Below are 16,971 nucleotides of genomic sequence, written 5' to 3' on the forward strand. Positions count from 1 at the left end.
AACGTCGTCTATCAAGTTTTATGTAAATGCAACTGGGATATTTATCACGAGAGCGCCAACATTCAATATTTAACATAGCTCATGCTAACAGTTAGTTGCAGGAAGAACAACTCTTCAAAATTTGGACGTCATTTTCACAAATGTCCATATAGCTATAACTAGGGACTGAGATCAGCATACACATAGGTAGGAGATATATATTTTAGAACCAATTTAAGTTAGATTAATTATATATCACGAATAAAGACAAAGCACAAGCGGGGACTTTTAGTTATATAATAATAGATAGAGAGATTGGATATGGTTTTGACCCTTGTGAGCACGAAACAACGTTCTTTAGGAAAACAAAAGAGAAAAAATCAGTCAGCGTCTCGCCGTCTCCGCAGTGGTCGGGACGTCCCTTGTTACGATTCGCGGCCATACGTTTTCCTCTGCCTACCTTCTTTGTCTTTTTTTTTAAATCCATTTTATTAAATTGTTCTTTTAGGAAGTTTCCTTTTCTATTAATATATTTTTAATGGTTTTAAAGGAAACTACGTGCCCTATGCATGTCCCTGTCGCTTCGACGAGTTTTGTATGGGATTTATGATTAGAGAAATTTAGGCACATTCGAAATTTAAGCGAGACATCGAATTGTTTAAAATATAGGGTATGATATACAAATAAAAGAAAATCGAAGAGAAACGTATTCTCCATTTCTCCTATACATTGTTGTGGCGATTCGAGACCATGATATATATATATATATACCACTTCTTATAAATATATATTCGATTGAGATACTGATGGTTAAAGGGGGAAGTTAATGACAAACAAATGGCTGATGGCTGCATATTAATCTAGATGAGATTTTATAGCATGAGATCAATCAGTCCCAATATCAGTAGAAAAGGAAAAGGATACGATTAATTAGCTTTAATTTTTTTTATTTTTGATAAAGAAGATTAATTAGCTTTAAATCTGCCCTTGAGCATACAAAGAAGTTGTTTAACTCATGCTGTCATGCATGCGCTTTAGTTGAACGTGTACTTTTCATCATTTGTTTATACATATTTGGACTAAGTTATTTGTTTTTGAGATGATTACAATATATCACAATTCGACTGAAGATATATTAGAAAATATATTTTGATACCAAGCTATGAATCAGAGAATCCAATTTCATTATGAATTTCCAATATCACCGAAGTCGTTCTTGATATGTATATGTATTTACTGTGGATATCTTGAATTCTCTTCATAATTAATAAATATGGAATTACGAATAACTTCATTATTAACTTTTTTTTAAACTGATCACTATATATGAAAGTTTTGGGTGACAAAAAAAAGCTCCAATTTTTTAACATATATCAATATCACCAACAAAAAGTAAAATGCGTATGAACCACAAATCTTGTGGGGCCGAAACCAAACTCCATTTTAGTTAGATCTTTTTCTTTTTTTTTGTATCGAACACAACATGCACTATGTGGCATTATTCGTCTCCCATTGACGATAATGATATTGTATATTTAAAGTTCCATTAAAATTTTTTTGTATGTTTGTCTGTTTTTGTTGTCAATAACGATTGAAAGCAACACGACCACAAGTGGTAACTAACTTAAAACTATTAGTCTTGAACGACAAAACGTTTACCAGGCGTGATAAAATGAATAACACTTGATGTGTACTATATCAAATTAAACTTATTAGACGACCAGTACTACACATAATGGAATAATTTTTTTTCTTTTTCAAATCATTATGGAAGCATAATAACTCAAATCAAAGATAAAATTATCTGACAAAAACTAAAAAATCAAGACACAAGAAATTTGAGTTACAAGCTTAAGTTCATCATTTATCATCATCATCATCAACAACATAGATCATAATTAAAAACAATTTATACAATATACATTTGGAGCTCTTATAAACAACAACTCTAACAAAAGTACCCAAATAACCATTTATTTACATAAGCGATACTTGTTATCGACTTCCGAATTTCCAATAGCATATAACTTGAGCAAATCTAAAAGATCAAGAGATCCTCCTTCACATTGTAACCCATCTTCTCTAGATTCGGCTGCAACGCGAACTGAATCATAGGCGGTGGTCCACAAGCGAGTGCGAGGGATTCGCCTTCCAAACCTTCAGGGATATGTTCCCTAAGCACAGCTTCGGTAATAAACCCGGTACTGTAGTTCCAACCTTCTTTTGCGATTTCAACGACGTACCAAATCTTTAGCCTCTCCTTATGCTTACTAGCCCATCCTTCTAGCTCCTCCCTCACGAGTATGTCATCCTCGGTTCTGTTTGCGTAAACCACATACATCTCGGTTTCGTCCTCTGGATCACTCAATATAGATTGAATGATCTGATAGATCGGAGTAATGCCTGTTCCTCCGGCGAGCATGGCTAGTTTCTTAGCAAACTTGGGTTTGCCGCTGACCAAGAAGTTGCCTTTGCCTTTGTACTCGATGTGTCCTAATGGACCTTTAATGTCTATCATTGACCCGATTGGTAACGAGTCTAAGTGTTGTGACATGAGTCCTCCATTAGGAAACCTTGGATGGACGTCTTTGAAGTAAACTTTGACGACTAGGTCGATATGACCAATGGCGTCGATGGCGCTAGTTGGAGTATAAGCTCTGAGACAGAGTTTGTCGTTTATATTGGCGCAGACGAAAACGTGCTTCCCCACAGGTAAACCAAGCTGTTGATCTTCTACCGGTAATGCGAATCTGAACCTACGAACGTCGTGAGAGATCGAAGTCTTCTCGATGAGTCTAACCGGGATTTTCTCACGTGGGTTAACCAAAGCAATGTTCTTTTGAGGGGCTAGCTCTTTGATTGGAGCTAACAAAGGACCTAAGTTTGAGGCACCATGGACTGAGACGTTAGGGGAAGAGTCGTAGCCAGTAGTGATGAGTTCACCGATCCGGTAATCTTCTAAAAGCTTCTTGGCTTTGTCAGAATGAATAGCTTCAAACTCTTCGGTGCAATCTGTTCCTGCGTTAATGAGGATAGAATCTGTGCCTCCTGGATGATCTTTCAAGAAACGTGTACAGTCATAGATGTGACCGTGGACGATGATCCATGCAGAGTCAGCAGAGTTGTGTTTTCTAACTTCGGACATTGAATACATCTTTGAAGCAGTGTTCATGAAAGGAGATGAGACAGATTTCTTCAAGGTTTGGTTGGATTCAGAGGAAATCTCAAGCTGACGTTCCTTTGGCATCCACCCACCCGACTGGTTTCCGGGTCGGGTCGGATGTTCGAAAACTATCCCTATCTCTCCTCTATGAGGCTTGCACACGTTGGTTCTAATCCTGAACCAGCAATTGTTCATCATCCCCTGTTTAACACAAGTCAACGTCATTATTGCTTTAGTCAACCATCATAAAAAAAGACAGTCTTATAATGAATTGTAAAATCATAAAAATAATTATTACTCAGAAAGTATAAACAATTAGCTGGAGACCCTAGACTTAGACTTCTCTAATTTTTATATGTTTTCGATTTAAATCTACATAATTGCCCGCATGAAGGGAGATTATAATACTTAAACCACTACTAAAATGAACTGTACAACAGAGACAATTAAAGAACTGGTCTTTGGTTCCATGTTGATTAGCGCTCTCTATTAAAAGATTCCGTAAAGTGAAGATGGTATTGGTAGGTAACACGTTCAAAAAAAATATCATCAGGAGTTCCAACTTTGTAGGACGAATACAAATATAAAAAAATCGAATAGTTTACTCAAAAACAAGATTAGAGTATTTTAATCATACTACTAAAGAATAAAGTAAACTAATTAATTCTATAACTAAAAAAATTTAAGAGAGAGGATTACCATGAGGTTCCAGATGAGTTTATCAGGCTGGGTGTTCAAAGACTCGTCCCAGGCTCGAACCGCGACGTCTTTAGCACTGAGCAGATCAAGAACCTCAACGTCTAGTGACCAGAAACACCAGCACCAGAACTTGCCGTACTTGTTCGGTTTCTCTTGGTGGTCAAGCTCACAAACACTCCACGTGTCTCCTCCATCTAGAGTCACCTCAACTCTCGTTACCTTCTTACCTCCTCCTGTTTATTTCATCAACACACCAATCAGGATTTAATTACATCTTAATTAATCGTTTTAGTTAAAATCAAAGATTAATTACCAGAGTAAGCGTAGCCTTTTAATGTGTACGGCTTCTGAGTAGTGAATGCATTAATCGGTAAAATCTCTTCGTGACCAGGTGTTGTAATCACCGAGTTTACATTAAGCTCGTTGATTATGTATTCAGGCTTATACCACCAAGCTGTAAAAAAGAACAAGTAAATATTAACACCGATGAAAAAGAAAGTAAAAGAAGACAAATAAGGTAAGTTAATAATTTACCTTCGGAATTTGCCAGCTCAGCATCAACAAGAGAAGGAAGGACTCGATTGTCTTTGTAGTGATAGTAATTGTCAGATTCTTGAGGCGTGACGATGATTCGCTTTAACCATTTAACCATCCGGCCACCGATAAAACCGGGTACAATGACCCGAACCGGAAACCCATGATCCGGCGTTAAAAGCTCACCGTTTTGCATATAAGCTAATATAATATCTCTAGCAGGATCCATAGCCATCTCTTTCTTAATACTTGTTCCGTATTTCGATCCGCCGCCGCCGGGAAGATCCTCCGCTCCTTCGAAGCAAACGTTTAACGCGCCGCCTCTCCTGCTATAGATCCCGCATCGACGGAGGATTTCGCTTAACGGAACACCTTTCCAGAGAGAAGTTGATACTCCGGCGGATCCCCAATTGAATCCGATCGTTTGTTTCACCATGTTCTGTTCCTTGCGGCGGTTACCGGCGCAGACGAGTGTTACCGGGAATTCACGGCTGGGGAACTCGGAGATTAGCTCTTCCATGGTGAATTTCGCCGGACGTTTGACGAGTCCGGTGATTTCGATTGACCAATCGGACCAATTCGCTTTGGGAACTGCGCCGTGGTTGCGGACGTAATGGAGTGGGACTGGAGTGATGAATCCATGGTGCATAAGACGAGGAAGAGGTGCTTCGGCGTTGAATGGATGTTTTCCGGTGAGACGGAGCATGGAGGAGTTACGTTGGATCCAACTATCAGCAGTTGATTCATCTCTCGGATCTAAAATCGACGGTTCTAAGTCGCTGTTGGATTTTTTAACCAGCTCTTTGTAGTAAGGGACGTTACGGTTATGGCTCTCGTCTTCGTCGTCGCTGGAAGAGTCGTCGTAACTGTCTACGACGGTGGTGGTGATGACTTCGGTTTCTTTGACGATTTTTTCGGTGACGACGTCGAGAGTTTGGTTTTGGTGACGGTGGCGGTCGAATGAGCGGGGAGAAGGAACGAGAGGAGGTTTGAAGGCGTGAACGACGCCGTTCATGGCGGTGTTGAGGCGGGGATAATGGCGGTTATCGACGGAGGTCGCCATGGTTTAGTGATTGAACCGGTGAGAATAGAGAGAGAAGCTATTTTTGTGTGTTTGGTTTGGTTTGTGAATTTTTTGGTTTCTGACTGAATAATGAGGGGTTATAGGGTTGTATTTATAGGCGTTACAGAGATGAATAAATGAAATAAAAATAAATAAAATAAGAGAGAGGAGAAATTGACACATGTGAGTTTGTGTGGTCCACTGAGTAGAGGGACCCACCTACCTAGATCCTAAGGTTTGGCCTTTAAGGCGGGAGATTTTTATTTCGTAAGATATATTTTTTCTTTTGAATAATGCGAATTAAGGTAAAACAAAATGCGGATTCAAGGATTCGATACGTGGGCAGTATCGTGGGAGGGTACATGATATTGATACCTCACTCAACACAACTTTAAAACAAAGAAAAGTTTTTTTGTGTGTGTGTGTGACAAACATATGCATTTAATTAAATAGTTGATTGTTAACCTGGTCTTGATCATAATTCATTGTCGATAACTTGGTTTTGTTAGAAATTTCACATTTATGCTTGTGGCCATTTAACAAGAACAAACATATACCATAATGATTTATTTTAGCGTACACAAATTTTTTTTATAGAAAAAATCATATCTAGACTTCAAAATATATCTAGAAAATGAAAAAAGCATGTTCATGCATGATTGGACGTAGCTTTTATAGAAGCTTATTTGTTTAGAGTTAGTGTACTCCGATATTGAAATTGGAAAAGTCAAAAGTACTCTAATTTGGAGTCTATATGAAACTTCCAGGAAGTAGTTTATGTAATAAAACATGCATTGCACTTAAATAGAAGAAAGAAACACATGCCTTCCCTTGAAGCTAAAATTTTTATAAATAGAATACGAACAAGGAACAACAATCGAGTAACCACGGGCAAGATAAACCTTTTCCCTTAAAAAAAAAAAAAAAAAAAAAAGCTGAGATAAACCTTCCCTTGGAGCCACAAACATGGACTGTTGTATAACATTGCTAAGTTCTTTTTCTCTTTCTCACTCACTACTTCTTGCTAGGGATTGTTCTAGCTAATTTACGATATATAAGAATACCCATTTTTAAAAAATTATATCTGTCATGCCATTCAGATTCTATATGCAATACTAGATATTCTTTTACAATAGTCAAGTGTCAAGTGTGGATGCAGCGAAAATCAAATTTTGGAGACCCTTGAATTTACAATGTAATCAGTAGAATGTTTTCTGTTTTATCAATGCATGTGTCACAACGACAAAATAGTTTACTTATTGTAACATGAATAAGTTGTATGTAACAAGAACAATATTAGCTAGTTATAAGTTATATTCCATAAATATATGATATGGCAACGAACTTTTCGTTTATATTAAATGATGATTAAAGACAAAAGTAACACGTAAACTTGCTCATAGTTTGGGTATTTCACCTTTTTTGTATGTTAACGGATGCAAAATATCATAGATATGTATGACTCAAGATTAAATTGCATCATCACGTGTACATACATATTACAAAAAAGGGTATTAATCAGCATATTCACAGATAGATTTTGTTAAATCAACGTCAAATTAGACGTCAGTGTAATTATAAGAAAATAAAGCATGGGAATCCGGTGGGTAGTTAAAAACATATATGTATGATATGATATTGAGCATATTGTTGACTAGTTTAACATAGAAAAAAATGTATTCATTAGTTAAGTCGAGAAAGTAAATATCTCGAAGATTTTTATGGATTACATGACGATTAAGAAGATAAAGTGTAATTAAGTATAAACTAAACAGAGATTATGGTATAAAAAAGGAGATTAGAGAGAAGACTTTGGAGGCTAAGTGGCGCATGGGAATACCAACAGCCAAGCAAATACACGAACGGGGCAACCAAACAAAGGGACGGGTCGTAATATTATTTTGTCACTTGTTTGGATTCTCTTTTTTTTTTTTTTTTTATAAAATAGATTTTCAATTATTAGATTATAACTATAAATGATACTCCCTCCGTATTTGAGTATGGACCCGCTTACCATTATTAACTTTACATCCGTGTAATAAAATAAATTCAAGAGTCAATATTGGCTAAAGCTCTAAACTAGTAATAATTAACTTTCCCAGCTTAAATTACATGGAGAAGTTGAGTTTTTTTTTTTTTTTAATGAAAATGTTGAAAATGCTATATATTGCATGATAATCTCTAAGTATCTTTAAGTAATTTTATTTATGTAGGTTTCAATGGAAATGAAGAAATAAGAATTAGATATCAAATATTAATTATTTGATTGTACTTACCAATTATTCAAAAAATAATAAGTAACATCTTAGTTGGGACCTTGAGATATCCAAAATCATCAACCGATATTGTCTCCAATAGATATGCAAGTCATTTAAAAGCAATCCCTAAGGGGTTGCGATATAATTTGAAAAGAAGACATTGTTCTAACATTTATATAACGTTAACTAAAACATAATATATCGCTAAAACACAATAAAACTTTTATATAAATCAATTACCGAAATTAATCTAATCCTGTAAATGAAAAAGCGTTTAATCCGTATATGTGATGGACAATGTTGGTGTTGAATCACACACTTGAATCCAGTCCAAATCGACATTTTCAGTTGCCATTTGCCAAGGCTCGAGTTCGACCTAAGGGTTAAGCTCATTATCGTGCAAGTCATATGTTAAAGTGAGCTTACCGAACTACCAAAGTGAACCCACAAACAATCCAAGAAAATGGATAAAACGCCGAAGTCAATACCAAAATTGTGACCTCAAAATTTCTGAAGTCGGCGGCTGTGTCGCCAAATGAAAGTGTGAGCCCACCGAAAAGCCGGAAACTTAGAAGTAAGCTAGCTGCATGTGCTTATGGAAAGGGCGGAGCTCATTTAAAACCGTTTGGCTTCTATTAATCAGATGGGAAGTGAATAGAAATTGGATTTGTGATGCGTCAACTTGTTCATCAAATACAATAAATCTCTCATACATTTACTTTTGGGTAAAAAGGCTTGTCTACGAAGATCTATGACCTTTTTGATATATAAGATCCGAAAAAACTCTTTTGCATGTATCACAATATCCGTTTTCTGATTTCTTAACAAAACTAAATTGACAACATAGCTTATATATTTTCTTTTTGACGTCGGCAACATATAGCTTAACTCCAACATATGTATAAGCTTGTCCCCATTTAGCTAGAGTAATGACGACCACTGAATTTGATATGGAGATTTGGCAATTGGTACACGTAACCTCTAAATGGATCTTAATTTTACGACAATTTTTTTTACTTTCCAGTGTTTCCACGATCATGAATGGTGAACCACTGAATCTCCAATAAAATTTTAATTCGAAAATGAAAAAAAAAAAGATACGCTTTACCATTTTAGATTTGTTTATGAAATTAATTTTACTACAGACAAAAATAAGGAAAATGTATGTACCGTAACGTATATGTATTTAAACTATGGGAATATAAAATGGAGGCAACTGGGGGAGCTTGATGCGGTTAGGGAAACAACGACGACCCTTTCGTGACCCTTTGAGCCACTTTCACTACATTTACATATATATATATATATACATTTACATTTATATAATATATATATATATATATATATATATAATCGTTTTTAACATGTACTATACATAAACGAACCATGTCGATCGTACTATATAAAAATTTACATTGACGACAAAAAAAATAAGTATATAAATTTTAGTATGTATTTATCTTGAAATATATGGAAAACAACCATGTCGTCGTACTGCATAAAATAAATTGATGGAAAAATAAGTATGTAAAGTTAGTACGTGTACAGTGTACTGTATCTGGAGATTAATTAATCTTTCTACTATGTTTTTTCTTTTAAATCGTATCCAATAGTTATCGATCGGTACAAAGCAATGGCCAGAATATCCCAAATGTGTGTTTTATTTGACTCACCGTCAATTCAAACACAATTATCCTGGCGATAATCATAATTCTAATCCCTCTTGTTGTTTTAAAAAAAAAATCATGTTGTTTTGTCTTAAAGCAGCTCTTTTGATTTCATATAAACATATTTAAGCAGCACTTTTCATTTCATATAACTATACCACTTGACACATGCGGCTATATTTTTTTAACCATTTGATATTTTTCGTATTGGTATAGTTGGACACTTTTACTGTTTATAGTCCGGGTCTTGTATTAAAAAATATGACACTTGGAAAGTTGGACGCTATGGAATTGAATTTTACCCAGAAGGCCAGAACTATTTTCAATTGAAACTAATAAGTTAAAAACCCCCAATACAAAAATAAGTAAATACATACTATATATAATAGTAATACAGTAGTAATACTATATATAATACAGTAGTCGTATCAAATAAAAAGAAAAATGCAAAACCAATAATTTTGATTAAATCATAGTATATAAGAAAACATATTACTGTTACGAACCCATCCTATAGGACGATCCAAGATTCGTAAAGATCAGTCTATACAATAATACAAACATTTTTAAAGAAGCAACATCATATTTTCATGTAATAATAATTTCAAATCATCTTTCTAAATAATAATATAAACTCTAAAAAACATTAATGGCTGTGGCAACTGGCAATTGTAACAAACTAACAATGTGGATAATGTGATTAGTAAATTTGTAGCTATATTCACCACATGCAGTCAAAATGTTGGGTAATCATATATTAAAATCATAGAATAACATTTTTCAGTAGCCTAAGACGATAAAATTGTTAAGATAATCAATTTACACTATGCAATCGCCAACTGAAATAAAGGTTAAATAGTTTGAGGTCAATATACCGCCCTGAATGACTTGACGACGCAAATGGTACTACACCTGCATTCTGGTATTTTCAGAAAAGTAAAACACTAGAGATGCATCAAAAGAACATTTTAAAATATTATAATATCGTCAAAAAAAACAATAAATTCTGCATGAAAATCAGAGCAGAGATCCGAGAAAAGCTTAGCTATATAACATTTTCGCAATAGCAAAGGTCATATTAACGCATATAGCCTCCCCTAGGTGTTCCCTTTCGTATACTTTTTTGCAATAAATCTTGTTATTTTTCCTTTGTTATTGTGAATCCTGAAGACAGTGAAGTGAAGTGGAAAGATGCCACACAGACACTAATTATGATTTTCTATTTAATTAATCTATTAAAGCCCTTTTAATTTATAGTGTTTTAGTTTGATGGAAAATAATTGGAGTTAACCCCTGCTGGTCAAAAAAACATATCATAGACATTAGAGCAACATTATTGGGGAGGTCTTAGTTTTGGTTCTTAAGCCAATTTTTTGCTCTTAAGCCAATTTTTTTGCTCTTAACTAAGAACCATTCCTTAGCAAATCAACATTTCAACCTTTAATTTTAATCACTCATGAGCTAAGAACTAAGCTAAGGACCTCCCAATAAAGATGGTCCAGCTGTGGTCCAATGGATTACAATTTTTTTTCTTATTTATTTAACAACAAAGATGCAAATTCTTTAATAATCATACAGTTTTGGAACATTGTTGTTGTTAAGTCAAACTATTTTAATGTTTTCCTTCTTTATAATGGATAATTGTGAGATTCTTGTCAGCATTTTTATATCATTTAAGCTCTTTATTTGAATAGTACATATAAACTATAGTAAATAAAACTAAAAAAAAAAGCAAAATTTAGTCATTAGTAGTTGATTTTGTTTCATAAGCGTATTATTTGGTTGGCAACAAGCCAACAACTAACAAAAAGAGTTCTATTTCAGGCCCAAAATAGTTCAAGACAAGATTTGTTATCATAAGCCCAAAGGCCCATTAGACTCATTTTTGATAATTGTAAATGGGGAAGTCAGCATTTTGATCGTTGACTGTGGGAGTAGTTAGACTTACCAACGAATAAGCCGCATGAGATGATGACACGTGTCATTCCGATTAAGTAAGAAATCGTCTCTTGCTTGTTTCCTCCTAATTAACATTAAAATCTTGATTCGAGTTTGAAGAAGCCAACTCCAACAACAACAAAAATTATTATCAAAGAAATGCAAATGGGATATGAAAATCCAAGGATTATGTACGGTGTGATCATCACCGTGTACGTTGATCGTCAAACGACGACCGTCCGATCATTTCAAGGGAGACGGAAAAATGATGAAGGGGAGAGATTCATTGAACGGACGTGGAAGCCTGGGATCGGAAAGATACGTGGTTATGATCGGAGAGCGAATCTGTTAGCTTATATTCGTCAGATGAGGGCCGAGAGTCTCACCGGAGATTCGAAATGCGACGTCGTAGAGAGTGACAACAAGCCTGAACGGCTGAGTCCGAGTCCGAAGGTAACGTTTCTCTGATTTTCTTGATGAGTTATTACAATTTAATTGGGCCGGATATGGGCCATGACTTATGGTTCATCTTGACTTGCGTTTATACTTACGCAAAAATTAAAGAGCAAGTAAGCAGTTGCGTCTGAATGATTAGTGATGTTGAGTGTTGACTGTTGAGTGTTGAGTGTTGACTATGATATGATGTAAAATGGAATGTCAAGTTTAAAACCTTATATTGTTAATAAGCAGAGTATTTTTCTTTGTAATAAAATAAGTAAATAATTGTTTTAAACCAGCTATGCTAAGTAAGTTTACACTTTTTTTTTGTCTTGATTAAAATGGCAGAAGAAGAAAAGAAGGTGGATAAGAAAAATGATGAGTAAGTTCCGGTTACCGTTTCTTCGTCCATTTCGACGAAAAAATAGAACGTGGAGATACCGCCATTTTGTTCCAGATGAAGAAGGAGAAGCAAGGAGCAAAGCTAAACACAACTCAGATCTTTGGGTACTTCCGCTTTTTCTTTTCTGTTTTTTCTTGCTGCTAGTAATAATCTAGACTTTTCTTTCTTAATCGTGTTCTATGATTTCTGAACGAAGAATAAGCTTAAACATATGGTTGGAGGATTATCACGCGGTTGCGTACGAAGTAGAAGAGATTCTTGATGGACACAACAAGAATCAAGGAACGGATTATTGTCTGAAGTTGGCTAAGAAGAAGTGAGAAATTTTTTTTTTTCTATTTTTCTTTTCACATAACCTTTTTATTGGTCTTCCAGAACTTGAGGAAGATGAAGATCAAATCAATACAGAGAAAAAAAAGGGAAATAAAAGAGAGATTTCGAAATGAGGCATAAGAGATCATGCCTCATAGAGTACAACAATGCGGAAACAATACTACAATTACACAGAATACATAATTTACATGAAAATAAATAAAAGAAAGGGACGACTGCGAGTTTTTTTTTTCAATTCCCTGTGTATGGCTAATTGGCTAGTCATGTTAGCCTTTTTATACTGCTCCTGCAATTTTTAAGTCAATTGTAATCGTGGAGAGAGGTTGAGAAATATGCAGAGGACATTGATCATGAATTTGCTTTGGTTAATATTAAAGTTACCGACCTCTATTGCCACCTCTCTGGTTCCTTGGAAAGAGCAAACGGTGAAGCGAACGACTTGGAGAAGCAGGGGAGCTGGAAGAGGATGCGAAATCACTTGATTCCATATCAAGAAACCGAATATGATGGCTTTGTCCTTGCCATGATGATTCTAGATCTAATATCCCGTTGCTCAGAGAGTCATCTGAGCTGTAATCTTCTTCTTCATCTTCTTCATCATAAACAGCTCGGTTATGGGGCTCTATCACATAATCTCCCAACACAACAGCACCTGGTGTCGATGACATTATCGTGCTTATCACGTCTCTTCTGTCTCTTTCCCTCTCAAGCCTCTTCCATTTGGTTTCCAGAGCTGGATCAATGGCTCTCGGGCAAGCATGTGGGTGTTTTTCCTTCATATGTTTCTTGAGCTTTCGGAAGTTTCCTAAAAAGGAACAGTTATCCTGCATACAAGTCCTTCTCTTGGAGTTGAAATGCATCCGAGCATCTTTCACAACAGTCCAACCTTTCACTTGACCTCTACACAGTGGACACAAAAGCTCGGGTTGTCCTGAGTTCTCGTTACTATATGATTTCCTGTATTGCTCGAGGCAGTTGGCAAAACGGCTGCTTGTTGCACACATGTAAGGACGACATCCTTTGTGATACGACGAACACAGGAGAAGAACCGCATTGTGTGGAGACTCCAGGCATACTGGGCAGGTTGAGCCAGCCCATTCTTTCTTGCAACATGGTGATGGATAAGGTGTAGCAATGTGACCCCTTTGATTCGCTTTCTTGAATTTCCCCATTCGATCGATTAAAAATCTATTAAAGAAAAAACTCAATTGTAAGATTCATCCAAAGTAGTAACCAACAAGCAAAATTCAAACGAGTCATCACTAATATAATATAACACTCTCAAAGAGCAGTTTGGAAAAAATGTCAATTCATAAAATCAAACAAAAGCAATGCTCTTTGATGTCCATTGACCTTGGATCTAAATCTCCGAGTCAGGAAACTATGCATAAGCGACCAAATCTCTGATCCAAATCTCCGATTCAGGAAACTATCCATAAGCTATCAGATAACTACTACACTATAGTTGTAAACTTCTAATTCTAACCAATAGAGTGAGCATTAACCGGATCCTCAAATGGCAATCACAAGCAAATTCACAATTAGATCCACAGACAATGCAAAATTCCAGATCTGTAGAAGAAAATCTGGTAAATTAAATCCAAAATTCATGCAAAAGCAAGCAACGCATCAATAGTAAACCAGATTTTATCGATCCACATATAAGATCGAGACGAATCATACAATTCAATGTTTGATAACACACAAACAAAGACCTAAGATCTAACCTAATCGAGAATCTAAGATAGATCTCTCTACCGAAACTAGAAGATCGGAGACCTTTAGCGAATCTCACCTAAACAAATTTGGAGAAAGAGATGACGAAGGATAACAGATTAAACGATGCGGAAGAAGGCGCGGGAAATAGTACCGGAATTAAACGGAGGAGATCGCCGGCGGGAATAGAGAGCTCCGAGCTTGAAGGATGATGATGTACAGATAAAAAGGGAAAAAAAGCGAGATTGCTTCTAAGAATTGACGTACGCAAACAAAGCCAAATAACTCTTTTCTTTTTGATTTTAAACTTGCGGTTGGATTCCTATATGTCGTCATTTTGACGCAACCGTTTTTCTCATCAAAATTCTCGTGTCGATGGGAGTATCTCGCGCATACGATATGACCGCTGTGTTTCTTTTAATGGGCCTTCAGCCCATTGTATTTGTTGTTATTACGAGGTCCAGATTTTGGAGAGAGGCGAAATAATTCGACATTATCTTTGAATTAACACATTATCTTTTTCTCGATGAACACCAATTTTTAAAAATAATTCGACATATATTTGAATACTGGCGACCCATGTTCTAGAATATAGGCGAAATATTACGAGGACCTATATTTGAATTAACACATTATCTTTTTCTCGATGAACACCAATTTTTAAAAATAATTCGACATTAAATAAAATAAAATAAAAACAAACTGGTTATTATGAGCATAGTCCAAATAACCCAACTATAGCCTTCCTTGTCGTAGCTAGAGACATTTATATTCCACATATCGTAGACAGGAGCCATATCAGGATTGAAGAATCCGAAGCTTTTTTCTACCTCTCCTTCTTTCAAATCCTCATTGAACATTTCAAAGAAAAAAGTCATCACAGGGACATTAGGCCGTCTCGGAGTACCCTTATGACCTGTGGTTAGTTTCTTAAGCAACCCCTGGTTATAGGCACGAGCATTCTCCACGCTCGTGTATGGAACATTTCCTCTAGTAGGCCAACCAGTCTCCGCTACGTACACCTTCACGCTTCCGTGGTTGATCTTCTCTAACGCTGCGTTGAAAGCATCCAACGTTGCATCAAATATGTTCGTGTATTGGTATTTTCCGTCTGTCACTACCGGTGAAGTCGAACGGAACGTTGCGTATTCTAATGACACTTGGGTAGGGTCTGATGCGTAAGCGAAATAAGGGTAAACGTTGACCATGAGTGGTGAATCGGTAGAGCTAAGAATCGATACGATTTCGGTTATAAGTTCGGTTATCGCCGGTTTAAATACTCCGGCTGATGGTGGGTAAGAGTTAGCGAGTGCGGCTGTGGATATGACGGTGGTGACGTGGATCTTTGAGTTTCCGATTTCGGTCAATGCAGCTTTTATATTCTTCATGGCTTGTGGCACGTAACGTCCGATCTCTCCTTCGATCACTTCGTTTCCCACAGTGATCCAATTGAAAGCTACGTTTTTGTATGGTGCTATAAACGTTTTTACCCAATTTAAGGCAAATTCGTAATGTTCGGCTAATGTTTTGATTTCTTCGTTTTTTGGTCCGATGGCTACGAGAAGACCAGTTCCTTGTAATGAGACGATGAGGTCGGGGACAGGCTCGTATAGTCTTATCCCAGCAACGTTTATTTTCTTGTATAGAGATACTATTTGTGCCGGAGATGGGAGATTGTCTCCGTTTCTTCCATCACAGACTCCGACAAACGGATTCATGTTTCTGGCCGCAGTTAATCTGGCTAAAATAAAAAGAAGAGTAATTACAAGAAACACTGTCGAGTTGCTCATGATTTAGCTCCGCAAGCATATGTTAGTGTTTGTCTCTCTCTATATATATTTAGGTTTTGTGTTTTATCATGTGGACATATTTTCACTCCTGCGTGATTTATGTTTGGTGCTGCTTAAATGGATAATAATGAAGTAATATACTTAGGAAAGTTTGTGTTGCTCAATCTTCTGTCAATTAATGATAATTGTAAGTGGGTTAATACATGTATTAAAGCTGTTATTACTTTGGGAAATTTTTAGCACATTTTATCTTATTGCTATGAAAATTTTTTATAACATGTTATCATCTGTAAAAAGCTTAGTTGCAAACTTGCAATGACCTTATGAAATCTTGCGAAAGTTTATTTTAGATTTCATACTCTTCTTTTACTTATTTTTCTTCTAAAAAGATTAAAATTAATTATTTTGGAAAATATCTTAAAAATATCCACAATGTTAAAGATATAATCTGCAAATTTTTATTTTTGTGAAATATATTAGAGCGAGTAAATCCCACGTCAAACTAGATCCTTCAAAAAGATGGAAACCATGATATGCAACATATAATTGTCATGTTTTATAACATTAACATTAATATATGCAACATATGCCGTCAAAAAAACATTAACATTAATATCTTTGTCCAGCTACTGACATCTAATTTAGTGTACCATATCTTGAAATTTCTGCTTTCAATGAGTTGATTTGATTCTCTCTTCCTCTCTTGTCCATGTGCTCATTTGATTAACTTTAATTATTTTCAGTGATCAAGTTTTAGGGCTTGATTGGTTCTCCCGCTAGCACCCTCCTAGCGGTTGCTAGCGGTCTGTTGCGGTTGTTAGCGGTTGGTACCAATCATAGAAATCGCTTCGTACTGCTTCTAATCGCTCGAAATCGCTGAATTTCAAAAGCTCCTTCCCGCAAGCGTTTGCGGCTGTGGGCGGTAGCGGTTGGATTTTTTTTTAAAAATCAAACGTTTACTTATAATTATTATAATATATATCAATCATA

At 35.8% G+C, this 16,971-nt stretch overlaps 4 protein-coding genes across 5 annotated transcripts; 1 reads left to right on the forward strand and 3 right to left on the reverse strand.

The window, feature by feature from the left end:
• Positions 1 to 1,816: 1,816 nt before the first annotated feature.
• LOC9325221 (nitrate reductase [NADH] 1) lies at positions 1,817 to 5,552 on the reverse strand. Its single transcript, XM_002889112.2, has 4 exons — positions 4,376 to 5,552; positions 4,155 to 4,295; positions 3,842 to 4,074; positions 1,817 to 3,343 (listed from the first exon to the last, which is right to left on the reverse strand). The coding sequence occupies exons 1-4, from the start codon at positions 5,436 to 5,438 to the stop codon at positions 2,018 to 2,020; spliced, it is 2,763 nt and encodes a 920-aa protein (XP_002889158.1). The 5' UTR covers positions 5,439 to 5,552; the 3' UTR covers positions 1,817 to 2,017.
• Positions 5,553 to 10,932: 5,380 nt separating this feature from the next.
• Positions 10,933 to 12,655, forward strand: LOC9325222. Its single transcript, XM_021035737.1, has 3 exons — positions 10,933 to 11,754; positions 12,088 to 12,246; positions 12,339 to 12,655. Exons 1-3 carry the CDS (start codon positions 11,461 to 11,463, stop codon positions 12,402 to 12,404), a joined length of 519 nt encoding a protein of 172 aa, XP_020891396.1. The 5' UTR covers positions 10,933 to 11,460; the 3' UTR covers positions 12,405 to 12,655.
• LOC9323765 lies at positions 12,555 to 14,568 on the reverse strand. 2 transcript variants are annotated; one of them, XM_021035736.1, is made up of 3 exons: positions 14,346 to 14,568; positions 12,861 to 13,663; positions 12,555 to 12,761 (listed from the first exon to the last, which is right to left on the reverse strand). In XM_021035736.1, the coding sequence occupies exons 2-3, from the start codon at positions 13,645 to 13,647 to the stop codon at positions 12,751 to 12,753; spliced, it is 798 nt and encodes a 265-aa protein (XP_020891395.1). In that variant the 5' UTR covers positions 13,648 to 13,663; positions 14,346 to 14,568; the 3' UTR covers positions 12,555 to 12,750. The 2 variants fall into 2 exon arrangements, with proteins under 2 accessions (XP_020891395.1, XP_020891394.1); XM_021035735.1 differs by having other exon boundaries at positions 12,567 to 12,761; positions 14,271 to 14,563.
• Positions 14,569 to 14,631: 63 nt separating this feature from the next.
• LOC9325223 (putative glucan endo-1,3-beta-glucosidase GVI) lies at positions 14,632 to 16,164 on the reverse strand. Its single transcript, XM_021035734.1, has one exon. It carries the CDS (start codon positions 15,979 to 15,981, stop codon positions 14,869 to 14,871), a length of 1,113 nt encoding a protein of 370 aa, XP_020891393.1. The 5' UTR covers positions 15,982 to 16,164; the 3' UTR covers positions 14,632 to 14,868.
• Between the last annotated feature and the right edge of the window lie 807 nt (positions 16,165 to 16,971).

Source organism: Arabidopsis lyrata (assembly GCF_000004255.2).
Source record: "Arabidopsis lyrata subsp. lyrata unplaced genomic scaffold ARALYscaffold_2, whole genome shotgun sequence".
Classification (NCBI taxonomy): domain Eukaryota; kingdom Viridiplantae; phylum Streptophyta; class Magnoliopsida; order Brassicales; family Brassicaceae; genus Arabidopsis; species Arabidopsis lyrata.